The sequence below is a fragment of the Siphateles boraxobius genome, unplaced genomic scaffold (genome assembly GCF_051911475.1).
Source record: "Siphateles boraxobius isolate OS27281-9 unplaced genomic scaffold, OSU_SipBor_1 88, whole genome shotgun sequence".
Classification (NCBI taxonomy): Eukaryota; Metazoa; Chordata; class Actinopteri; order Cypriniformes; family Leuciscidae; genus Siphateles; species Siphateles boraxobius.
Window position 1 is genome coordinate 12,330 of NW_027509217.1, and position 27,769 is coordinate 40,098.

Below are 27,769 nucleotides of genomic sequence, written 5' to 3' on the forward strand. Positions count from 1 at the left end.
CTGCCTCTTGCTACAGCTGTGGTGGGCCCAGCATCAGATTGGACAACTTCTCTGTCCTCTCGCTCTCTCTCTTCCCGTTCTTTGTCCATCTGCTCAAGTTCGGCATCGGTATACTCCGGTTCATAAAGATATCCCTTTGTCGTTGAGTTAAAATTACTGTCTTCATCTGATCCGTCTGACACTGTGCTAAAATTAGTTTCATCATCTGAAGTTTCGTAGTCGGACATGTTGTCGGCGAGTCGCGCTATCAACAGCTAATCGTCACGTGCGCACTGTTGACATTGACAGCAGCGCGGATTGATAGAAACGGAAGGAAAATAGTGCCGCATTAAAACTGAGGTATGAATTTTGCCCGGCGTGTTTTTTTTGTGTTAAATTAATCAAGCTTTGAAACGCAAATCTTTTTTCACGTAAAAACGCACAGTTTTGTGGCCCCGGAAAGTAGCCGGGATTACTTAATTCAAAAACTTCCAGCGGTCAGAACTCGGACCAGGGGGGTGACAACAGAGTGGGTCAGTGTGTATACACTATAGTGCTGGTAAGGATTGCAAACAACTTCATGTCTTAAATGGGCGAACTAACCCTTTAAGAATAAATGACTTACTACATCAGCTGGATCCGTTGCTCCTCGAAATGAAACTACCAGCACTTCTGGTACATTTTCCAGGGTTATTAGATAGTATTATTCCTCACAGAGCAGCAAGACGAGGTAAAGTACATGATTCTTATTATACATGATGTGTTTTATCCAGCTGGTGGGCGTTGGCATGTTTGCATGGCTTGCCTTAGATCATTTGCGTTTGAATAGCGCGCGCTCTCCGTGGGCGTGGCACATTAACACGTAATCAAGTATAATGAGCTGAAAAGAAAAAGACTGACATCTCTCTCTTTTCATACAGATTACATAAACTGAGAATATTTGTTTATAGAATATACTTGAGAGTTCAAGCTTCATTATGAAAAAATCTCTCGTGCCTGTGTGACAAGTATTTGCGGAGTTACAGTTCATTTTCGGACGCGTTTCAGAATGGACTTCACTGACAGAGAGAAGGCAAAACTCGCATCATGTTTATTTTTCTTTATTTGGCAAAAAGCACAATACTTTGTTTTTATTGTGAGTATACACACAAAAAAAAAACACTTAACACGATCGAATTATGTATAACACTTATATGTAAGATCAAAATCAACAGAGTATTTTGAGTCTCTTTTGCACTGATAAGAAAAAAAGCGAGACTATCGCGCCGGCGCAATAGCCGACCCCAGGGGGTTAAACCATTTAATTGAAATTGTAAAATTTGTATCAAGCAATAATAAAAGCAGTAGCCTATACCAATTATTGCACCATGCTGTGTCACTAAACTTAAAAAAGTATGTTTAGTTAGGCTACCAAAATGACAATCACAATAGCTTATACTTATAGTTTGTGAGTCTCTAGTTATTACCACTCTGATTCATGTCCGTTTCAGCCTGATGTTTCTGATGTTAGTTTGAACATTTCCTTAGGTGACATACAGAAAGAAAACATCATGCATGCATCGTTACCCGCCTATACCAATTATTGCACCATGCTGTGTCACTAAACTTAAAAAAGTATGTTTAGTTAGGCTACCAAAATGACAATCACAATAGCTTATACTTATAGTTTGTGAGTCTCTAGTTATTACCACTCTGATTCATGTCCGTTTCAGCCTGATGTTTCTGATGTTAGTTTGAACATTTCCTTAGGTGACATGCAGAAAGAAAACATCATGCATGCATCGTTACCCGAGGGAATGGATAGCATCAGTGCTCAACCATCGACCAGCGCTGCTGTGTTATTGCAGGAGCGTCCTCAAACTCGCGGACAGGAGCCGACTCCAGCCACAGATACGCTTGAGACCGAGCCAATGGTGGATTACGCTCAACCATCGACCAGCGCTACTGTGTTATCGCAGGAGCGTCCTCAAACTCACGGACAGGAGCCGACTCCAGCCACAGATGCGCTTGAGACCGAGCCAATGGTGGATTACGCTCAACCATCGACCAGCGCTACTGTGTTATCGCAGGATCGTCCTCAAACTCCCGGACAGGAGCCGACTCCAGCCACAGATACGCTTGAGACCGAGCCAATGGTGGATTACGCTCAACCATCGACCAGCGCTGCTGTGTTATCGCAGGAGCGTCCTCAAACTAGCGGACAGGAGCCGACTCCAGCCACAGATACGCTTGAGACCGAGCCAATGGTGGATTACGCTCAACCATCGACCAGCGCTGCTGTGTTATCGCAGGAGCGTCCTCAAACTCGCGGACAGGAGCCGACTCCAGCCACAGATACGCTTGAGACCGAGCCAATGGTGGATTACGCTCAACCATCGACCAGCGCTGCTGTGTTATCTGAGAGAAACCCCAGCAGCAGCCCAACAGATGGACCTGTGAAGATTAACCCAACAGGTAACTGTCTGAGGACATTAATACAAACCAAAACTCACATGTAGTGGTCGACCGATATATCGGCCGATATTTGCCATTTTTAAAACATCGGCCGATAAGGTTTTCTGATTGGCTGATGTGTTGGAAGCGGGACTTTTATTTTGACGGGCGGCGCTGAAAACACAAGCGCCTGAGAAGAGAACGGCAGCGCCTGATCACACACTCACATTCTCCGTCTTCATTAGTTTACGATCTCTGTCAGTCATATCTTATACTTTTAGACAGAACTGGTAAACAAAGAAAGTAAATGGTATGCGAAAAAGTAAAGAGTTTGCTTTCGTATTATTTGTAACAGAAAAGGCAAACAATCATGCCAAAATACTTTCTCATCTGCCGTCAACATTCATCAAATCCACATCTACATCATTTAAACAAATCTCTGAATATCAAATACACATTTAATTTCACAATTCAGTGATATATGCAATTTCGGATCCAGCTGTGATATCTTGTGAAGTGTGCATTTGTAGCCGATATAAACGTGTTCCTGCGAGTGACGGTCGGGCCGTGTGAAGCGAGTGAATGTGAACAGAAGATCAGCGTCACGGGAGACATGATCGAAATCCTTCATTGTAAAATATGCTTTGCTATATCCAGTTGGCCACTGTGTCATATTCATATACTTTTCACTGTGTGCTGTATGTAAAATTAGCATTAACTTGCCTTTATTTGAAGAAATATGACTACCAGTGCGCACAAAATTACCAGATTACTGAGTGTCCTGTTACAGTGTTTACTTCCTTTTTATTCACATATTCATATATTTTTAAACAATGACTTTATTTGTGAAAAATACTGTAATAGGCTTGCCGATTCAAGAAGTTGCCATCTCAAGTATAAGGAATATGAACTTAAATGCAAAACCTCAATTTTGTTGCCTGATTCCTCGCCTGATCTGCACAGGTGTGTTTAGTCATAAGCAGCTCAGTCTCATGCTGTTGTGTGTTTTTCAGGATCCTTTGACTCTTTTTATGAACTGGGAAAGAAACTGGCATCAAAATCCCATGGCATCGTCCATGAAGGAATTCGAAAATCAGATGACAAACAAGTATGTTGCTCTTTCTGGATACACCAAACTTTCTGCCTCTTGTTTCCTTCTGTCTTTCGAGTCCTGACATAAACATCAGTGTTTACAGTTTTGATCAAAACATGTTTTAGAAAGATTGTAGATTGTCATCTAAACAACTAAAATGTATCAGTTCACTTACGCTTGCACATATTTCCTTTATTTTTTAGGTGATCATCAAATTTGTTAAGAAGCGCCGGTTTGATTTCCACGTAAGTTGACAGGATTTTATTCTTCATGAAAATTACTATTAAGAATTATTTATTAAATTCTTATTCTGTAATTGATAATTCTGCATGTAGACAGCATAAGATAAAACTGAAATAGACAATCAAAGCCTTGAAGCATCAGTTGTAGTGTACATGTACAGTTGGTGGTTTTCTTCTTGAATGTCCCTCACTCTTTAGTGAGGAGGTTTGAGGTTAGCTTTTGTCAATCTCTTCTTTTAGATTGGCCACTCCGAACCTTTGTGCCGAGAGGCAGCTATAATGCGGATAATGAAACACAGCGACCATGTCGTGAAGTTATACGACTGGTTTGACATGGAAGATCACAACATCTTAGTTATGGAGCGTCCAGGTACCAGCATCACCTTGTGTGATTTCATCAGAGAAAACGGAGGTCGTCTGACTGAAGCGGTAGCAAAAGACATCATGCAGAAACTCATCGCTGCGTTTCGGCTCTTCAGTGAACGGGGTGTTTATTATAAAGACATGAGCCTGAGAAAAGTACTCATCGACCCTGACACCATGCAGATCAAGATAACCGGCTTTTACAGAGCACTGACCATCAGCGAAAGACGTGAGTTTGCTTTTTGAGCACAAATCACTGATTTATTATGCACAGGATATGGAAATAAGGGTGTTTTAAAGTTTTTTTAACACTGAAAAACATATTGCTTACAGAAACAGCCAAATTGAAGTCAGTAGCAGAGAGGAGAATTCAGGCTTTAATGGCAACAAATGAAGGCTTATACAGAGTGCTGAAGGAGATGGTCGAAGCAAAATCTCTGAAACTCTGGTTTGGTTGGAAAAATACACCCGTGTCCAAAGGTGAGGCCAAAAACAAGAACGAAATGGAAATAGCATTGCTTGAAAACATGTCAAGCTCTTACACAAGTGACAGTAAAGTTACCTTGATGACAAATAAGCAAAGTGTAAAGCACAGCGGACTGACAGTGAAGTTCAGCACTGAATAAATGTTCATGGGCATCCAGAGAATGCCATAGTAACAGCAACAAATGCAGTGTATTTGATGGTCACATTACCTTACTTACATAAACGACATATCTCAAAATCAAACAGGACTAATCAGCTCTCTTCTGAAAACTTTTACAGAATGCCAGGATCTACTTCGGAAACTTCGTGACAGAGAGTCAGGGATCACCTTACAGAACATGTTAGATCATGACTGGTTTAAGAAAACACCAGGCACAGATGCACTCGAGTCAGACGGTGAGTCTCGAGTTATTACCACTCTGACTCATGTCCGCTTCGGCCTGATGTTTCTGATGCTGGTTTTAATTTTTCCTTAGGCACCATGCAGTTTGAGGGAATGGATAGCAGCAGTGCTCAACCATCGAGCAGAAGCCCAACAGATGTGCCTGCGCAGAACAACCCGACAGGTAACTGAGGACATCAATACAAATCAAAACTCACATGTACAGTAGGTAGTCAACCAGAATGCCTATTAGCTCCCGCGGCAAAGTCCCCGCAGCAAAACTAAACCGGACGCATTTCAAAGTCATTCACGAAATGACCGCCAGGTGGCGCTGAGGGACATTCTGCAAAACAGTAAGGATGAAATACTACAACTATGGTCATTTCCAAATAAGCCTACAACAAACATGAAAAATAAAAAAGAGCTATTGACATTCCCTGTACAATAATGAAACAAAAGTTACAAAAGTTGAAACTGTGTCACAACAGAAGCCTATTCAGCGCGAATAGCAGCGCAATAGCAAACAAACAAACAAAAGATACAGCAAAAGAGCATTATAGGCATATCTCGCAGTCAGTGAACATAAATGAGCTGCAATGATGCTGATTATTTATACTATTCTATTGAGGAGTGAGAATGAAGAGCGCTTTTCTCTCGTGTGAGCGAACACACACTTACTGAAGTGAACAACTGCACTTCTGTCTAGTGAATTTGTGGTCGTGTGGCAGAACTTAGGTTTCATTGATGTAGATGACACCGGTTCAGATCCCGAACAAACATGGACTTCTGTAATTGTTTTATTATTATTAATGGAGAGAGATTTGTCCTCTTCTAAAACTCTGTTACAGCATTTAGGTTTTTTTGTGCTTATTTTTAAAATAAAATGACCATGCATTTCCATTTTATACCAAGGAACAAATAGTATCCAACAGAATGACTGAATTTGTTTAATAATAATAAAAATATGGTTGTGCAAGGTGTGATTGGCCAGGGAGACGCGGATTTCCATTTGGTCTAAATATCCCTGCTTTTGCTGAATCATTTTATTCCCTCAATGATTCCCTCAATCAATGCTATACTTCACCAATAGAGCATATAAAATATATAAAACGATCATTAGTTATTAACTTTAGGGGCCGCTCAGACGAAATCGTTTTAACAGGAAACTCTTAGTTCTCTACGCAAACTTTAAACGTGAGCCTGTGATAGACGCTGATGGCGTTCACATGCACATTAAGAATTAAGTCTTATGTGCGTTTGAATGTGTTTGTGCGCAGGTTTGTAATTCCCTACAAACCAAACCAAACTACTTGTCTGGCCTGTATCAACATTTTGATACTGAATTTCATAACTTAGAGGTAGATACCCGAACCGAATTTCCCACAAGGCTTTATCTGTAGAGTGGTATAGGGATCCTCCATAGGGAGAGGCTAGTTGGCACTTCAGCACTGCATTGTCATCGGGTCCAGGCGAAAGTCCTTCGTCAGATAGGGATACGGCCTGGATCCGGCAGACTGCGGGAAAACCTCGGGATAAACAAAGACACTAAAATTAGCGTAGATGCCATTCTTCTTATGATGTAACGAGTACATCAGGATTTATGGGAAGTGTTCCCAGTTCCGGCTGACCTAATCTAAGCAGCCTAATATTGAATTATAGAAGTCTATAGAGTGTTATGTGAATGCTAGGTCAAAGAGATGTGTTTTTAGTCTAGCTTTGAACTGACAGACTGTGTCTGCTTCCCGGACAATGTTAGGAAGATTGTTCCAAAGTTTTGGTGCTAAATAGGAAAAGGATCTACCGCCAGCAGTCGATTTAGTCTGTCCTTAATGCATGCACCGCTTTTAAAAATGTCACAGCACGTTTTGGGATTGTTTTGAATGAGATATTGAAGTTTATAATTAAGTATTTTGGCACACAACTCCAAGTGGCGCTACAGCATTGTTCTAAAATCGGGTTTTATTCTGGCATGTTGAATGTTCGACAGATGCGGCGGCGCTTTCATTTGATTTATTTTTCTCATAAAACAACTTAATATAGACTAGACTACGTAGGCCATGTTTTGGTCTTACAGATACGAGTAAATCATTCAAAACTGTAAACTTTTATTCATGTACACTCACAATACACTAACGACAAAACGCTTTCTGTGGTGGAGATACCCACTGTGGTTCGAGATTTATTTGAAAAAATAAAAATAACTCTGCCTAATTCACTAATCGCTCCCTGGTTCTCAGGATCCAAAGATTCAGCCCGACTGATCTCTGTGGAATTTGATATATAATAATAATAATAATAACATATTTAGTTCAACTTTTTTATGACAGAAATATTACTACATGTAGCCTAAATGATTTAATTCTGTCATTATCAACACTTTAATAATGCTAATGTCTGCGACTTCTGTTGGTCTCAGCGCCTGTGGGGGTTTGGGGGGGCAGTTATCGGGGGGGCAGGACAGTAGTGTTAAGCCTATGGGTGTTAATGTCCTGTCTCTCAGACGGAGAGTGTCGGATAGCCAGCTGTGATACAGAACTGGCAAAGGAAAAATTCCTTTCAGATAAATCTCTCGATGTGTCCAAATAGGTTTTTCATAAAAAAATGGAATTGTTCAATGCAGTTGAATTGCACCCCCGCCCCCGCCCCCGTCCCGAATCTCATCTGGTCACCCTAGCTTAACGTCTTATCCTGACGCAAAGACTCATTGATGGGACATTTTTCTATTGCAATGTTTATGTTGAAATGTTTTTATTATTTATTAAAGAAAAGTATGCTAATAATAACATCCTACTGTAAGCCTTATTTAATTCTTAATTAATCCTAAAACACAAATGCTGCCGACTAACATCGGTTAGGAAGTCCTGACAATGTTTTAATTTTACAATCATTTATTTTAATTTATTTCACTGTTTTGTCACTTATTAAATCTACTAACAAATTAAAATAACACGAAGTAAAAGACAAGTAGGCTATTATAGTATACTCAAGTGTTTAACTTGAATTTATCTGCGCCCTCAGCCCTCAACGAGCCGCGGCAGATTACGCCATAGAGAATACACTGACACTTTTCAAAGTCTGTGATTACAGCGCCACTTAGCGGTTAAGGGCAGCAAATACACACCCCACATCCACAACCCCGCCATTCCCCCGCGGTAGCAAATATATATATTTTCCTAATACATGAAGTCATTCCAAAAAAAGTTTGATTCTCTCTGTTTATTGCCTGTTATTGCATCAGTGCATTTTCATTACAGTTTAGGACTATACCTATAAAAAGCCTTTTGCACTACATGGTGTTCCACTGTGTTGTTGCAGTTCATTTTTACTTGCTCACCCCTTTCCCATCGTTCCCTCTCTCTCTCACACACACACACACACACACACACACACACACACACACACACACACACACACACACACACACACACACACACACACACGGGAATCCAGGATTAAATCAGGCATGTTGCATGAAAATGCTGTAAACATATATATTTATATATATTTATTTTGTTTTTTTATATATATATTTGCAGTGCGAGAGGGAAAGATGGAGGATAAAGATCTTCTGTCTGATCTGCAGGACATCAGTGACAGTGAGAGGAAGACCATCACACCAGAGTCATCATCACTGGGTACATCTCTCTCTCTCTCTCTCTCTCTCTCTCTCTCTCTGAGTTGTGTTAGATGTGTGTTGATTGTGTGTGTGTGTTTCGTCAGGCTCTGGCACTGAGGAAGAAGAAGGTGAGGAGAATGAAGAGGAAGAGTCCAGCAGCCAGAGTGAGGGTGAGTCAGGATCAGAGTCTGAGGGGCCAGAACACAGCGGAGGTTCACACACACACACACACACACACACACCGCGGGGGAATGGCGGCATATTCTGGTTTAGTAACAACTGTATGCAGAAATAACAGCGGGACACATGGGGGTGTGCGATATCACAATATTTGATCGTGGAAGAGTCTCCACGATCTGCTTCTGAAGAAATGTCGTAGTATCGCGTTATAGCGCTCATTCTATCAGTGCCAGTTCTGTTACATTCACATCACATGTTAAGGCAGAGGTAGAGTCACACTCACCGGACACCGCCATTCACTAAAGTTCATTATTTGCATGTGATTGAAAGCCTTGCCGGCTAAACATTTCATTCACATACACCGACGCTCACAGGCACTAAAAGCCTGTCAAACAGCGCCTTGAGCGTCCACAAACACCCGGACAGGAGCCGAGGCCAGCCGAGCCACAGACCGTGAGTCTCCCGTCATCATGCAGCGCTGTAGTCTAGAGTAAACTGAGATTTCTGCACCCCTAGTTCTAGAGACAGTCCAATATAGCGACCACCCCCTGCTGCTACGGCTACGTTCATGAGAACATATATGCTACTTTTGCTTACAGTAGAGGCATCACGTACCACTGGAGTCATCTCCATCTCAAGCTGTTGTTCTGGTTTAGTTTGTAATCTCCACTCATACTGGCTCCTGTTCTGCACTGGTGTGTTCAGTCTCATGCTGTATGTTAACACGTTGATGCTATGTGTTTTTCAGTGAACTTAAGATTTCCTCATGAACCGACATGCTTTCGGTGTTTTTATAAAGTGGGAAAGAAAGTGGGATATGATGATCGTGTCCATGAAGGAATTAGAAGATCGGACGGCCACAAAGTATGTTGCTCTTTCTCCAAAAACAAACGTTTTGTCTCTTGTTTCCTTCTGTGAACTTAGAGTCTTGCCATAAACATCAGTGTTGACAGTTTTGATCAAAAAGTGTTTAAAAAATGTAGACTGTAGATGATCATGTGCAAAAAATTGTCTTTATTTTTTAGGTTGCCATCAAATTTGTTGAGAGGTGCAGATTTTGGGAAAGATCGGTAAGTTGACAACACTTTATTCTTCATGAAATCCTCTAGAAAGAATCGGTTTGTTAAATTAGGTAATATAGATAGTATGAGATATCACTGAATTACACAGCCAAAGCCTAGAAGCATCGGTTGTAGAGTTCATGTAAAGTTTTTTTTTCATTAGCTGGGTTTCCATCCAAACGTGAAGCAAATCTTTTTCGAATGAGCATCATTAAATGTGAGCAAATGTTTGACTATTCCTTTTAACTCTAAAGAAAATAGTGTCAAAGTCAGTTAGAATAATCAAATGTAACAATTTATTATGTCAGGTAAATGTATCATGCCAATTACATAATCAATCCAAAGATAATCGATACACAACATCAAATGCTCTGGAATAAAGAGAAGAGATGCAAACCCAGCATTTTAAAAGATACATGACGCTGAAAGTCTCGGTCACACTCTCAGCCTCACGGGCTGATCTGAAGTACAGAAAGGCCCAGAATCCCTTGCTGCGGTCCATTAAATAGCCAGAACCTCTTTTTGTTTTACTTATTTGGAAATGAGACATTTGTACCAGTCACACTGAGACATTGATTCGAATGATACTGTGATGTGCTTACAATGGTTTTATTTTGAATAGTTCAATATAAATCAAATTAATTTGGCAAATGCGTTTCCATCTCCCAATATTTGCATTAATCCTTTTTCGCACAAGTCAAAAACCACCTCAAGCGAGTGTGTGTGAACTTGAGTGTGTGAACGACTTAAGGGACTTAAGGGATTTTTTCCTCATTTGCCATTTCCATCACGTTTCTGATGCGAGACTTTAAAATGTGCATAAAAACAGGGTGATGGAAACATGGCTAATGCTTTCATCTTTCATTTCTTCCTCACTCTTTAATTAGGAGATTTGAATTTAGCCAATGTTTTGTCAATCTCTTTTCTTTAGCCTGAGTTTGTCAAGGAGGGCACTACATTGCGGGAAATGCAAAAGCCTCCAACTTGTGACCATTTCATACGGCTATATGAGCGTTTCTTCTTGAAAGACCAAACCGCCCTGGTAATGGAACATCTTCCTGCCTATGTGCCCTTGAGGAAGTTCATCAGAGGAAACAGAGGGTGCCTGACCGACGAGACAGCGAACCGCATCATGAGCCAAATCTATGTTGCAGTGCTTCACTGCAAGGATAAGGATGTTATTTACCCATTACTCAAGAGATTCATACTGATCAACCCAAAAACCCTGCATATAAAATATGCACACGTTGCCGAAAAAGAATTCAATAGTGAGTTGGCTTTTTGAGCACAGATCACTGATGACTGGTGATGTTTTACTAAACACTGGAAATGTATTGCTTGCAGGAATTCTTGAGGAAATTCAGGAAGAAACGGATGAGGTTTTGGGAATGGAATGCACGGCTCTATTCGCTATGGTACTACACAACATAGACCCGTCCTGGGGTAAGATCGATAACAAGAACAAAGTGGAACTAACATTGCTTGGAAAACACATAAAGCTCTGAAACATAAAGTGACATTAAAATGATAATTGTCAAACCTTGATGACGAATGAGCAAAGTGTAAAACACAGGGGACTGATAATGAATGTTAGCAGTGATTAGATGTTCATGTCATAGTAACAGCAACAAATGCTTTGTATGTCATGGTAGCATTCACCTTACGTGTACACGCCTATTACAGAAAGGCCAAACGTGATTAATCCGCTCTCTTCACAGCCATTTCCCCAGAACATGTGCCTGATGCAAAATACTACTTGACTACAGAGAACATGGCAGATCATCCCTTGTTTGCAGAAGATTTGGACAGAGAATGAAGAAGAGAGAAGCCAAAAAAGTAAGAACAAGAATTTTTTGTTTTGTCTCTTTTTGTTTTTTTTGTTTTGATTTTTGTTTAGATTTTTAGTTTTTTGTTCAATTCAGGTCTTTAAATCAAAAAGACATTATTTGAGATAGAACAGACTCGGACCTAGTCACCCTGAACAATATAATCTAAATAAACTTGAAATCGCTATGGCTTTATGAAAGTGCTCAGACTTGTGGGTGACTGACAACTGCGAGTCTGGAGAAACAAGCATTTATTTATTCATTCTCAGTGTTGAGAAATGTAGCATGAAGAATTTGTAATGTTCTTGTGCTAAAAATAACTAAAGTACCTAATTATGTTACGTATTCATTCAGTATGAAAACTAGCGTGTTCATTACTTCTGGATTTAAAAGTACCGTTGTCTCAGTGCTGCGCGAGCTCTCTCACAGACGCGACACAGAGAGAAGACGGGCTACTGTACGTCTAAAGTTTGTTCTTGCTTGTGTTTTTCTGTCAAAATATCAGAAAGCATCATATCAAGTAGCCTATATAATGAGGGGTTTTGTTTACGGTATTTTAACGATTTTTAAAACTGGAGAATACAAAACCCCTCATTATATAGGCCTACTTCATATTCTTTCTTGAATAAGTGATTCGTTTTGCTACTATTGGTCCTGTCTATTCATTGTCAACAGTTTTCTGTATAAGTTTGTTTTGGCTAACGTTTATTCAGCTAACGCGTGTCCTGTTTATAATGTGCAAGACAGCACAAATATAAAACCTTTCTCTGTGGGATTTAGTACCATATTTGGATATTGGAATAATAAATTAAGTGGCCTATTTTAAATGAATCACATGTACACACAATGTTCTTATGTTTTTTTTTTATTGTTTTCTATGAGTTTCTTAATTTTAGACTTGACCAGCACACATTATGCAAATCAATATTAATCATGAATAAAAATAGTTTTGAGCTGTATTGAAACTTTAAACTTTCACTTTATTATAATGTAGTGTACATTATAATGTAGCCCATTCAGTGCGGTGCAAGTGAACTTTTTGATTTGGGTCAAATTCAAAAAATGTTATAAGTATAAACTAGAATAATGAAGATAGGCGTGTGTTTTGTGTATGTCTTGCATTCTCAAAACTGTGAGAATATATGAGCCCACTCAAACCCCGTGTCCCGTCCCACTGATGCTACTCAGAAAAAATGTCAAGGTTGGCCGGTCTGCAGAGTAATAAATAACTAGATTTGTTTAATAGATGAAATTACTGTCACACAACAGCCAGTTCTTCAGTCGAGCAGTTTTAATGATTCTTAATATTTTAAACAATATTTAATTGTGTTACCGTGGCGAGCAGGACGAGGCGGAGATGAGCACCAGTCTCGAGTGTGTCACAGAGGAGCTACGGGAGCATTAAAGCAGGAGCGACGACAGTGAAGAACAGGAGAGGACCAGGCCTGGACATTCACATTACATTGAATCATTTATGGTGGACACCCAGCTGAATGGAGAGGTTGTGATGAAGTGCTGGGTTGTCGGGGGAGCGGAGGAGTCTCCACCGGGGGCCGGAGCTGCTGCCGTCCGCTTGATGGGGAGGAGCAGTGAATGAGGAGCCCGGAGAAGCCGTCGCTGTCCCGCAGGAGTGTGGAGCGTCACAGGCGGGGAGTGTGTGTGTGAGAGCAGGTCAGTCCAGCAATCATCACAGTTTATGCAAACACACAGTCTATAGACACAGTAGTGAGATACAGGTTACAAACGCAGTCTATAGACACAGTAGTGAGATACAGGTTACAAACGCAGTCTATAGACACAGTAGTGAGATACAGGTTACAAACGCAGTCTATAGACACAGTAGTGAGATACAGTTTACAAACGCAGTCTATAGACACAGTAGTGAGATACAGGTTACAAACGCAGTCTATAGACACAGTAGTGAGATACAGGTTACAAACGCAGTCTATAGACACAGTAGTGAGATACAGGTTACAAACGCAGTCTATAGACACAGTAGTGAGATACAAGTTACAAACGCAGTCTATAGACACAGTAGTGAGATACAGTTTACAAACGCAGTCTATAGACACAGTAGTGAGATACAGGTTACAAACGCAGTCTATAGACACAGTAGTGAGATACAGTTTACAAACGCAGTCTATAGACACAGTAGTGAGATACAGGTTACAAACGCAGTCTATAGACACAGTAGTGAGATACAGGTCACAAACGCAGTCTATAGACACAGTAGTGAGATACAGGCTACAAACACAGTCTATAGATACAGTAGTGAGATACAGGTTACAAACGCAGTCTATAGACACAGTAGTGAGATACAGGTTACAAACACAGTCTATAGACACAGTAGTGAGATACAGGTTACAAACGCAGTCTATAGACACAGTAGTGAGATACAGGTTACAAATGCAGTCTATAGACACAGTAGTGAGATACAGGTTACAAACGCAGTCTATAGACACAGTAGTGAGATACAGGTTACAAACGCAGTCTATAGACACAGTAGTGAGATACAGGTTACAAACGCAGTCTATAGACACAGTAGTGAGATACAGTTTACAAACGCAGTCTATAGACACAGTAGTGAGATACAGGTTACAAACGCAGTCTATAGACACAGTAGTGAGATACAGTTTACAAACGCAGTCTATAGACACAGTAGTGAGATACAGGTTACAAACGCAGTCTATAGACACAGTAGTGAGATACAGGTTGCAAACGCAGTCTATAGACACAGTAGTGAGATACAGTTTACAAACGCAGTCTATAGACACAGTAGTGAGATACAGGTTACAAACACAGTCTATAGACACAGTAGTGAGATACAGGTTACAAACGCAGTCTATAGACACAGTAGTGAGATACAGGTTACAAACACAGTCTATAGACACAGTAGTGAGATACAGGTTACAAACGCAGTCTATAGACACAGTAGTGAGATACAGGTTACAAACGCAGTCTATAGACACAGTAGTGAGATACAGGTTACAAACGCAGTCTATAGACACAGTAGTGAGATACAGGTTATAAACGCAGTCTATAGACACAGTAGTGAGATACAGGTTACAAACGCAGTCTATAGACACAGTAGTGAGATACAGGTTACAAACGCAGTCTATAGACACAGTAGTGAGATACAGTCTACAAACGCAGTCTATAGACACAGAAGTGAGATACAGGTTACAAACGCAGTCTATAGACACAGTAAGGAGATACAGTTTACAAACGCAGTCTATAGACACAGTAGTGAGATACAGGTTACAAACACAGTCTATAGACACAGTAGTGAGATACAGGTTACAAACGTAGTCTCGAGATTCACACAATAGGCAACATGGAGCCAATGTTGGGTTACGCTCAGCCCAGCAGTAACCCAACAGATGCTGTCTGAGGACATTAATACAAGCCAAAACTCACATGTGTGCAGAAATAACAGTGGGAAACGATTACTGGGGGACGTCTCACTCAACTCAAGCTTGCTAACAGTATGAATGAGAACGTAAGAATGCAGATTTGTCATTTTAACTGAAATTAGGACTGGCGTTGCTTAAGACATTGTCGGTCAGTGTTTCTGTAAAAAAAAAAAAAAAAAAAAAAAAGAATAACACTGATAGAATAGCAGGGCTCAACATTAAGGCTTGTCCGCTTGTCCGGGACAAGTGGTTTTTTTTTTTTAGGACAAGTGGAAAAGAAAATTAGTTGTCCCACTGGACAAGTTAAATTTCAAACAAAATAAAATGGCATGTTACTTCACGTTATGCGTCACTCATTACGTCGATTTTACAGATTTCATTTTACCGATTTGAAACAAACACATTTTTTCCCCCCACAATCAGTCGAACCAGCGTCCAGCTCAGAATGCTTCTATTGGCCAATCAGGAGTTTAAACATTTTTACCTGACTCAAGAACAGTGGTGGAGAGTGATGTTTCTTCAGGCTCCGCAGCCCGGCCAAGCGCCAGGAAAAGCTCCAAAAACAAGTCACCTTACACCAACAACCACACGAATTAAAACGGGAACGAAAATTTGTAACCAAATGGAAAGATGAATTCGACTGGGATATTTATGAAGACGGAGTTATGCTCTGTGGCGTCTGTCGGGGGCAACCCAACCTGGCTGACAAGCTAAGTGACGTTAGCTAGCTAGCCGTGTAACTGTAAACAACCATTAACAGCATTTGTATTAGGGCTGCACGACATTGGTAAAAAATGATACAGTATATGCAACGTTAAGGGATAATGTAGAGCTTCGCTTCGCGTCGGGGTCCTAATCAGCCTGAAGGGGTTGTATTCGCAATAACAACCGCCTCGCTCTACATTATCCCGCTTATTACATGGCTACCTACCAAATAAATCAATAATTTTACACAAAATATTGATTTAAAAAGGAGTTTATTGATTTAAAAACGATTGTATTGCTTCCGCTAAAGAAAATAGTCCGTTCCGTCTCTACGGTTAGAATCCATGGCAACACTCTGTTTTTCATGGCAACGGTGTGTTAAGTTAGCAGCGGTCTGTTATCAAGAAATAACACACCACATTCTACATTAGAATTCAACCAAGCCATGTAATAATGCGTTATAAAAACAATTTCACCCGATGACTTGAATAGCTCTATTTGGAAAGAATGAATCATTCTAGAATGACTGGGGTGGTTTTGTCATGGAGTAAATCCGCATATAAACTAATATTAATAGAATGTTAAATAATCAGTTAACTAGACTTTAATAAATGGAACCTTATTGTATCCACAAGTTTCCGACGTCCCATGAGGCCTTGCGTCAAAAGTGGGCGCATCTTCCGGTTCTAAGTAAACAAGCGAGACCTGACGGGACCTATGGACGGGACACTCGTTCATTCATTCAACCGTTGACAGTCATTCAAGATGTAACGTTAGCGATCCAAACTTGCTAACGATGTGGGAAAATAACCTCAACGAAATTAAAAAAGGGCGAAATAGCAGTAACTTAGCCTTCTAGGGATGGGCATTCGATTACATTTTCTTAATCGATCGTCGGGAGAATTAACGATCGACTGAAGGTGATGATGCACAGGGCAACTTTTTGAGCAATGTTGATGGGCAATGTTGCTGTCAACGGGCAACCAGATGAGACACAGGGCCCACAACCGATCTAAATTATCCAGATAGAAATATATTGCCCATTTTCAATGGGAAAGTGCCCAAGCAACAATCGCTCGGCAAGATTGCCCAGCAACATTGCTCAAAAAGTTGCCCTGTATCATCACCTTAACGTTATAGGCTAAACTAATATTTATATTCAAATCTATAATTATTTAACTTTTTATAAATTAAAAATGCAATAAAAATAGGCTATAGCATATCTTTAAATTACTATTAGTAGCCTATTATTTGAAGTTAACATTATACAATGCAATACCACAAAAAATGCATTTAATATATTAAAACTTCTGTTTATATATCATACTCCATTAATAAAGGAGTCCAGACATTAGAAAAATATAACACATGCATTTTATATTTAATATGAGGGAAATACACATGCTATGTGTAACGGACGTGACGCAAAAAAAGGTGGTTTTAGGTGGCAAATGTTTTTTTTAGTAATTCTGTGAAATGTGTGAATTACACTGCGCAACCTAAAGTAATACTACCCACTGTTCGCATTTATGGCGAAAAAAACAATGTTACGGGACGTGACAGCTCCCTGAAAGCGTTAGCCTACTAAAAGACTGCTTTAAAACTTTTACAGACCTCAAACAGAAAGCACTAAGCCTTTCTTTAAAGTTAAATTTTGTTTTGTATTAATTGTATCTTCATTTTAATTAATGTTTCATCCACAAGTTACCTGGATTTAATAAATAATAAGTAAATATAGCAGACAATAATATCACCACACGGAGGCGCCGGCGCCTGAACTGCAGCTCGTCTCATAAATGAACCGAAACTCAGCATAGTCTACTTGCCTTACAGACCTGAGAAATATATATATATATATATATATATATATATATATATATATATATATATTATCTACAGAACGCTTGAAATGTCTTAAACGGAACAATTCAAAACGAAAGAAAACGATGTAATCCGTATGAAATGTGCATTTTTCTCCGGCGCGTTCACTAATGTGTAGATCGCGAGTCAGCATCGACACAGAAAACACTTGTTTATTAATAAATAGCCTAATTAAAATTTATCATTGCCATATTTTACATATTCATAATCATTACTTTTGCCGGTTCTTTGTGACAGCTTTTAGGTGTTTTATTGGCAGCGCCACCCTTACATGTTACATGAACACGTCTGCATCAGCACCGAAAACATTGAGATGTTTATAATGGGATATTTGTAGGCTATAATAAAATTGGCCACTGAATTAGCACATGTTGTCCATGAGCCCCGTAACGACATCTCTCATAAAGGTTTGCGACTTAGTTTAAATAGTAAAAAAATGATCTGAATAAAAAGAAAACACCTAGCCTCTTCGCTAAATAGCACACAAAATACCATTGGTATGCTACTTCCGCCACCTGACCGGAAGTTGCACCCACTTTATTTTTTACAGTAGCGCCCCCCGGAAACAAGTGGATAGTGTTTCCGATTCCGATGTCTCTTGAGTTCAGTGTTGGACAGATCAGTTGTTTTAACCATTCATTAAAGTGAGTCGGTTTAAAGGAGTCATTAACGTTAGTTCGCGAATCAGACGTTAACGGACCACGGCACACGTTGTGTGATTATACAGGCAGTTTAGGACATCGTACAAGATTTGTGTCAACACGGAAAACATTTCATCACTGGATAGATTTTTTTTGTTTATTGAAAGTGTGGTTTATGTCATCTGAATGTGTGAAACGCTTTTCAGAGAAGATAAGGCAACGTTATTTTAGCACAATTCACAACCAGTGTTAGTTCAGAAAAAAAAAAACTTCGGTCTTCCGACCTTTTACCATCGTGTATTCTCAAAGATATTTCAGTCAACAACTCAATTCATTAATATGCGCGAGGGAGGGAGAGAGAGCAAGACAGTTTGAAGACAGTGAGAGTGCACGCGCGCGACCGGGGCTTTCACTCTCTCTGCTCGTTCTCTCAGTTAAACAAGCGCAGCAGTCAGTCATCTACACTCATCTACATCACTCACGGTCAAATAAGGCGATGGCGGGACAAAAATACGGTTTAGAAAGGCTGACAGAAAACAGTGCGCAAGTTCCAGTTCTTGCGCTTGATGTTTAAACTGACAGGACTTGCAAATTGATTACCCGGACAAGTGACTTTTGTGCATGGACAAGTGAAACATAAATTTAGTGCCTCAAAAAGTTAATGTCGAGCCCTGGATAATAGTACTACTACGAATTCTGCTACTAATAAGAATATAAACCGCACTAAGGATTGATGAGCTGCCGGGTTCGTGAATATTAATCAGTGCATTCGCTCAAACTGATTTGCTGAAATCAAAACGATGAGATTGCCGTTTGCGCATTAGTTTCTTGCTCATAAAGGCTGAATAGTTGAAATGAACTACATAATTTTTACAGGACAGTACAAATAATATTGTTCACATGTAGGGCTGGGGCGGTATGGATTTTTTCTAACCGCGGTTGAAAAGCAAGATTTTCCCGCGGTATGGCAGTAAACCGCTTTAAATAGCCATATTGTCAAATATTGTCACCTACACCTACATTGTCACCTACATCCGAAAAAAAACAAGCACAATTTGAAATAGTCTACAGTAGCCTAGTCAGGTAGGGTCAGGTTTTTTACTTATTCATATTTATCCCTGTGCGCCGATCGGAGACGGAGTTCACTGCTGATAGTCTGGGGATACAACATAGCCAATATGCTAGGGACTTTAGCCTTTAAATATCTTTGCTGCATTGGATCAGTGTTCTTTCTAGAACAGCCAAGAGCTTTCTAGCCTCGCGGCAGCAGCGCCTCGCATCGCTCATAGACCTTAAAACAGTCAGCGCCGCGGATGCGGTTTCGAAAATTGATTGACGAAGAAGACGAAGAAACGTTGGTGCGGGTGGATGGCGGACAGATGATGAGTTTTATGATGCGGTTGCGGATGAAATAATAATAGCCCATCCGCGCATCTCTAATACGAATAGAATGTTATTATGCGTCATGGAACATTGCGCTCCTCAACTCGTGAAAGATTGGATTTGCGCCATCTTTTGATGATAAGTTTTGTTTAGAAAACCTTGAATCCATGTAAGCCACAATATCATTAGACATAATCCATGTCATTAGAATCAATGAATCCATGTCATTAGACACAACGTGCACACACGTGCAGGCCAAGTTTTTTTTGTTTTTTTTTTGCGTTGATGACGGTGACGAGCTCAGACCCGCGGTCGGAGTCACGTGACCGCGGTATTGCGGTAATGCGGTATCCGTCCCAGCCCTATTCACATGTAGCACGTCAATGGACTACTTGCACAACTACTTCCGCGTTCTAGTTAGTGCATATCGGGAGTTCAGCGCACCTCCACACATGCAGATTATTATCAGTTTAATGGCTGCCATTGATTAAAACAGTGAATAATGATCTCTGTATTAATTATCTTGAGCCTGCTGAAATGTTCCTACAAATATATTTTCTTTCCAACTGTGCATTCTGAATAATAAATTTATTCAGTTTTAAAAATTTAAATTTAAAAAATATAAATTTAAAAAATATTTATCCACTAAGCTGCGGCAGTCCTATATGCTCGTCTTGTCATGAACAGTTTTTTTCTATTTCTGACATGTCATACCTGTTGGGTTTACATTTTTAAATGAAATTGAGTATTAAAAGGATTGCTTGTGTGCGCTGGTGTTTAATCCAGTCTTTTAAAATGGGGTGCCCGAGGTGCCTGTAACCATGTTAAATAGGCTAGGCTATTTGATCAATAACGCACACAGCGTAGAGGAGAATGACACTCAACTACTTGGAATATTATAGCATTTTGGGCATAAACATGTAAATAGTGAAAAGATTGACATTGAAAAATGACACAGAATGGTTAAAATATTTAATCCCAATAAACAAATATTGGTGGTTCGCACTGATGTTATTCCTCTGTTCTCACACACTTCAGCGTCGCGGTCGCTAGTTTAGACGAACACTGACATCTCATTGATCACAGTACATTGAAAGTAAACATAACCAGAAATAAGTGAGGTGTACTATATCATTCAAATATTATAAAGTTGTTGTAATTTGTGTCCAGGTGCAGGTCCACCATCTGATCTGGATACGGCCGGGATCCGGCTGACTTCAGTAACAGGGAAGGGACTGCTTGACACTTCAGGACTGCTGTGTCGTCATGTCCAGGCGCAAGATCTTCATCAGATCTGGATACGGCCTGGATCCGGCGGACTGCGGCAAACCTCGGATAATCAGAGAGAGTAGTATTAGCGTAGACGCCATCCTTCTTATGATGTAACGAGTAGATCAGGATTTATGGGGAGTGTTCCCGGTTCCGGCTGACCTAAACTATGCAGCCTAACATTGAATTATACACACACACACTCACTCATTCAATCTCTCACACACACACACTCACACTCAATCTCACAGACACACACACACTCACTCAATCTCTCTCACTCACACATACACACACACACACACACTATCTCACTCTCTCTCACACACACACACTCACACTTAATCTCACAGACACACACACACTCACTCAATCTCTCTCACTCACACATACACACACACACACACACACACACACACACACTATCTCACTCTCTCTCACACACACACACACACACTCAATCTCTCTCACACACACACTCCCTCACTCTCTCTCTCACACACACACACTCAATCTCTCTCAAACACACACACACACACTCACTCACTCACTAAGGCCGATCTCGATTGCTCCTGTCTACCTCGCTGCTCTGCTGAGTTGGTTTGCGTCTGTAGCTTCTAGGGATGGGAATCGAGAACCGGTTCTTCTTCAGAACCGGTGCCCAGTGAACCAATTCCTTGGAACCGTTAGTATGCCTGCTTAACGATTCCGCTTATCGGTTCCGCTCGTTGCAAATGTGTCATGACGTCACACACGCGCTGCCTTGTTTTGGTTCAAAACGCAGCAAACATGGCATTGAGGCAGAAGCGCTCTAAAGTTTGGTTATATTTTAAGGGAAAAGACAACAATATGAGGCGCCGTCTAGGGCTTAAATCAAATTTCATTCACGCACACATATATGAAACACTTGTATACACGTATACTAGTCAAACATACATGTACACTGCTGAATGCTCAAACAAATACATATGAAATGCACAACGACACACCCTCAAGTCGCTCACGCACATAACACGCAAAGTCTACACACACGAGATGCGAGATACAAGATACCGGTACTCACTCATATGAGACGCGCGCGCGCGCACACACAAACTCTCCACGCACATACTCATATGAGACGCGAGCACACACACACACACACACTCAAACTCACGCACATACTCAATGAGAGTATGACGGCGCCTCATAACAATACGGTCACTTGCAACACTTGTAAAATTTCCATTTCGTCAAAGGGGTGGGGGGGGGTGGGGGGGGGGGTTCACGAACAGGTGAACACGCGCACGCACACATCACTTTGGAAGTAAAATTGAAAATTGAGGAGCCAGTGCATGTACTGCGTCGAGATATTGAATTGAACTGAATCGATGACATGATAATCGTAATCGAACCGAGCAGTGAGACCAGTGTAGGTTCACACCCCTAATACTCTGTGCTGTGTCAGCGAGTTAATAATAATTAACAAACAAATAAGTTATAAGTTCAATAAGTTAATACAAACAAACAAATTTGTACTTATTCCCTCACCCAATGAGAATCGATAAGGAATCGAATCGTTAAGCAATATCGATAATGGAAACGGAATCGTTAAATTCTTATCAATTCCCATCCCTAGTAGCTTCGTATATCTTTCCATTTTGAATCATTATTTACTATCATTCTCTGTTGTTTATATTGCTTAAATATAACTTACTCAACATCACATATTAACCCGACATCGCTAGCTTCAATCTAAATCGTTACTAGTACAACACGCTAGTAATTCGCTAGCCTGTTGGCGTGCCATCCGTGCGCTCTTTATTTGTTTATTTATTTATTTATTTATTTCGCTCATGCCTTTTACAAATCCATCAAAGCTGTGGTAAGTAGAATCAGTCAACAAACACGGTAAGTCATGTCTTCTCCTCTTATTGTCACTTGCACTTCATGTAACATGTATAGTAAAGCCTTCTCCGTCTGCATAGGATTTACATGTGATAAATGCAGGGAGATAGTCAGGCTGACGGAGAAGATTTCAGAACTAGATACACGCATCCAAACTTTAATTGAGGATTGTAAGAGTGCAAGGGCTTTAGATACTGCTTTGGATGCGATTAGCTTAGAGAACACTGTACATTGTTCGGTTCCGGCTGAAGTAGAGCCCGTGCAGCAGGGCAATTGGGTGACAGTGAGCCGCTGTAGTTGCGGGACAAAACACCACTCTTCCGTTCCGATTACAACATCAAACAGATTCTCCCCTCTCAGTGAAACACCCACTGAGAATCCTGTTGAAAGTGGTAGTTACTGGCGATTCTATTACACGGAACGTGAAAATAGAGACACCAGCCACCATAGTCACATGTTTGCCGGGAGCCAGAGCGCTTGACATCAAAGCAAATTTAAAAGTGCTGACTAATGCTAATCGTAAATTCTCTAAGATTATTATTCACGTCGGCACTGATGATGTTCGACTTAGCCAGTCGGAGATCACTAAAATTAATGTTAAAGAGGTGTGTGAACTCGCAAGTACGATGTCAGGCTCTGTAATTTGCTCTGGCCCCCTTCCTGTTCGAAGGAGTGATGGTTAGCAGATTGTCATCACTCAATGGCTGGCTGTATAAGTGGTGTCCGCAAAATAATATAGAATTCATAGACAATTGGAAAAGTTTTTGGGGCAGACCTGACCTGTTGAAAAGAGATGGTATTCATCCCTCCTGGGATGGTGCTGCTCTTCTCTCTAGTAATATGGCTCATAGTCTTAGAGATCAAACATGACAATCTGGGGCTCAGGTCAGGAAGCAGACAAACTGGCTAAACCGACCGTCTGCTAGCGGCCTCGCGTCACCAAGGTCAGATAAATCCCATCACATAGAGGCTCTTTCACCTAGATATCATCATATAGAGACTGTGTCTGTTCCCCGAATTAGGAAATACAAAAAACTTTCAAACCCATCTAAGGTTAAAAATTTAATTGATGTTCAACAAATAAAAAACAGATTTAATACAAATGATAAAGCTTGGGTTGCTGAATATTCGATCCCTTACTTCAAAAACACTTATTGTTAATGATATGATTACAGACTATAACCTAGATGTGCTATGTTTGACAGAAACCAAACAATAACATTACTTTAAATGAGTGCACCCCCCAAGATTACCCCCCAATGCACCCCCCAAAGGGGGAGGTGTTGCTGTAATTTATAGTAATACTTTCAAAATTAGTCTAGTTTCAAATATAATTCTTTAGAAGTGTTGGTGCTTCATGTAAAAATATATAATTTAAATGATAAATCCCGTTTGAGATTTGTGCTGGCTACTGTATACAGGCCACCAGGGCACCATACAGACTTTATCAAATAATTTGCTGACTTTCTATCAGAGTTAGTACTGGCTGGAAATAAAGTCCTAATTGTTGGTGATTTTAATATACATGTAGATAATGAAAAAGATGCATTGGGATTGGCATTTAAAGACATTCTTAACTCTATTGGAGTTAGACAACACGTGTCAGGACCTACTCATTGTCATAATCATACTCTAGATTTAATATTATGACATGGAATAGATGTTGATGCTGTTGAAATTCTGCAGCAGAGCGATGACATCTCAGATCACTATCTAGTCTTGTGTAAACTTCATTTAGCCAAGGCTGCAAAGCCAACTCCGTGTTACAAATATGTTAGACCTATCACTTCTGCCACTAAAGATTGCTTTATCAATAATCTTCCTAATCAGTTTCATCATCTCAGCATCCCAGATAGCTTAGAAGAACTCGATATTGCGACAGAAACTTTTAACTCTCTCTTTTCCAGCACTTTAGACACAGTTGCTCCGTTGCGCTTAAAGAAGATTAAAGAAAATAGTCCAACGCCGTGGTACAACGAGCACACTCTGGCCCTTAAGAGAGCAGCCAGAAAAATGGAGCGAAACTGGAAGAAAACTAAACTAGAGGTATTTCGCATTGCATTGAAGAAGAGCTCGATTGTATAGATAGAGGCCTTAAAAACTGCTAGATCTGCTTATTTTTCAACCCTATTAGAAGAAAATAAACAAAACCCTAGGTATTTATTCGAAACAGTGACTAAATAAAGAAAATAAAGCTTCAAGCCCAGAAATTTTCAAGCGGCACAGCAGTAATGACTTTATGAACTTCTTTACTTACAAGATTGATAATATCAGGGAGAAAATTATAATTATGCAACCGTCTACTACAGTATCGCATCAGGCAGTGCAGTGTAGTCTCACTGAGGAAAAATTCGATTCATTCATTGCTATAGGAGAGGGTGAATTTTCTAAACTCGTTAAATCATCTAAATCGACAACATGTATGCTAGACCCTATACCGACTAAACTATTGAAAGAGATGCTTCCAGAGGTCATAGATCCTCTTCTTAATATCATTAATTCATTTTTGTCATTAGGATACATACCAAAAACTTTTAAGCTGGCTATGATTAAACCGCTTGTTAAAGAAACGCAACTTGATCCTACAGATTTAGTCAATTACAGGCCGACCTCGAATCAACCTTTTCTGTCAAGGATACAAGAAAAGGCAGTTTTTTCACAACTATGTTCCTTTTTAGTGCTTAGTGCTGCATTTGACACTATCGACCACATTCTTTTAAATAGACTCGAACATTATGTTGGCATTAGTGGAATTGCACTAGCATGGTTTAAATCATACTTACCTGACCGTTATCAGTTTGTAGCAGTAAATGAAGAGATGTCTTATCGGTCACAAGTTCAGTATGGCGTACCACAAGGCTCAGTACTAGGACCGTTGATGTTCACTCTGTACATGCTACCATTGGGAGATATTATTAGGAAGCATGGCATTAGTTTTCACTGTTATGCTGATGATACTCAGCTCTATATTTCTTCAAGCCCTGACAAAACTTACCAATTCACCAAATTAATGGAATGCATAGCTGATATAAAAAATTGGATGACTAGTATTATCCTACTACTAAATTCTGAAAAAAACAGAGATTCTAATTATTGGACAAAAAACTACCTCACGTAATAACCTAGAATACTGTCTAACACTTGATGGCTGCTCTGTCAAGTCCTCGTCGTCGGTTAGGAACCTGGGTGTGCTCTTAACGCACTATAGTCCTTCACGTCTATTGCGATCTCAAAATTCTGGCCAGTTGATAATACCTAGAAAATCAAAATCGACTGCTGGCGGTAGATCCTTTTCCTATTTACCACCGAAACTTTGGAACAGTCTTCCTAACATTGTCTGGGAAGCAGACACAGTCTGTCAGTTCAAATCTAGACTAAAAACACATCTCTTTGACTTAACATACACATAACACACTATAGACTTCTATAATTCAATGTTAGGCTGCATAGTTTAGATCAGCCGGAACCAGGAACACTCCTCATATTTCCTGATGTACTCGTTACATCATAAGGATGGCGTCTACGCTAATACTAGTCTCTCTGTTTATCCGAGGTTTGCCGCAGTCCGCCGGATCCAGGCCGTATCCAGATCTGATGAAGGACCTTCGCCTGGAGACGACGACAACGCAGTCCTGAAGTTTTAAGCAGTCCCTTCCCTGTTACTGAAGTCAGCCGGATCCCGGCCGTATCCAGATCAGATGGTGGACCTGCACCTGGACCCATCCATGACGCATCCTTCATCAGCCCTGTGAAGGCCTCATTGACACGACAGCCATCGGCACTGATCCTCAACAATCTCGTCTCCATACCGGCAGGATGACTCCGACTTCCAACCAGATGAACTGCATAATATAATGTTCTGATCCAATCTGACCTCTGACCTGTAATGCTGCCTGGATCATAAACAGACACTGTTCACTCGTTGGCCAAAGGAGAACTGGCCCCCCGACTGAGCCTGGGTTCTCCCAAGGTTTTTTTCTCCATCCTGTCACTGATGGAGTTTTGGTTCCTTGCCACTGTCGCCTTGGCTTTTAGCTTGCTTAGTTGGGGACATTTAATATTCAACAATATTATTGATCCGCCTCACTTAAGGTGGACGAGGATGCAGTTTTCTTCTAGAAATAAACTGTTGTATTATTTTCACGTTATCATTGTGAAGCTGCATTGATACAATCTATATTGTAATTAAAGCTGCAAGCAGCCTTACGGGGCCAAGCCCTTATGGTTGTTTGGCTTGTTTGGATACATGATTTATTAAGTTGGCTTGTGAGTTACTGAACTTACTGAAATACTATTTAAACTTCTTCTTTTTCTTCTTAACATAAAATGGCTGACTCTAACTCCTCCTTGAGCTTTAACTCTACATACTCCAAACTCGGCTCAGACACTCAGACTGTTCTGAATCGAGTTGCTATATCTTTTCTAACTAATTTGACTTTCAGATTTCTTAAATTAATATTAAAAACCTTGAAAATCCCATAGACTTTCATTGCAGAATGTTCAAATTGAGCCAAGGCTACGGTGGCCTAACCTGGCCCTAGCCAGATGAATTTCGCTCCGCCTAGCTTCACCCACATCCATCTGGAACCGATCCATTGAAATGTGATTTCAGAAGGCTGGGCCTTATCAAAAATCCTTGCATATGATTGGATAAGCCACTTGTCTGTCATCTTTATTGACGTGCTATTTCAACCACTCACTATAAGTTTAACCTGTCACTATAAGTTTCTCAGAATACAATAGTGGTCAAATACTGAAACTTGAGTCTTATATCTTTTTAATTATGTATAGTTTGTCAAGTTAATAACATTAAATATGATAGTAACTTTGAACTATTTAAAAAAAACGCTTCAGAGCGCCCACGCTCTGGTGAAGCTTAACAGGTTAACTTACCATTTATACGTGACGTGAACCTCATCGACTACGATC

General features: G+C 40.3%; 1 protein-coding gene across 1 annotated transcript; it reads left to right on the plus strand.

The window, feature by feature from the left end:
• Positions 1–1,733: 1,733 nt before the first annotated feature.
• On the plus strand, positions 1,734–27,083 carry LOC143731923 (uncharacterized). The gene is made up of 16 exons (XM_077222525.1): positions 1,734–2,433; positions 3,426–3,520; positions 3,709–3,750; positions 3,988–4,339; positions 4,444–4,590; positions 4,876–4,992; positions 5,073–5,162; positions 8,515–8,613; positions 8,699–8,806; positions 9,523–9,638; positions 9,800–9,844; positions 10,767–11,103; positions 11,180–11,278; positions 11,554–11,671; positions 13,007–13,332; positions 26,539–27,083. Exons 1-14 carry the CDS (start codon positions 1,734–1,736, stop codon positions 11,649–11,651), a joined length of 2,445 nt encoding a protein of 814 aa, XP_077078640.1. The 3' UTR covers positions 11,652–11,671; positions 13,007–13,332; positions 26,539–27,083.
• The last annotated feature ends 686 nt before the right edge of the window (positions 27,084–27,769 follow it).

Excerpts from the sequence above, each read along its gene's own strand:
- LOC143731923 (XM_077222525.1), top strand. The coding sequence starts at position 1,734 with ATGCAGAAAGAAAACATCATGCATGCATCGTTACCCGAGGGAATGGAT. Across the intron at positions 8,614-8,698 it reads ACCAGAGTCATCATCACTGG|GCTCTGGCACTGAGGAAGAA; the intron begins GTACATCTCTCT and ends GTGTTTCGTCAG. Across the intron at positions 8,807-9,522 it reads GGGGCCAGAACACAGCGGAG|TGAACTTAAGATTTCCTCAT; the intron begins GTTCACACACAC and ends TGTGTTTTTCAG.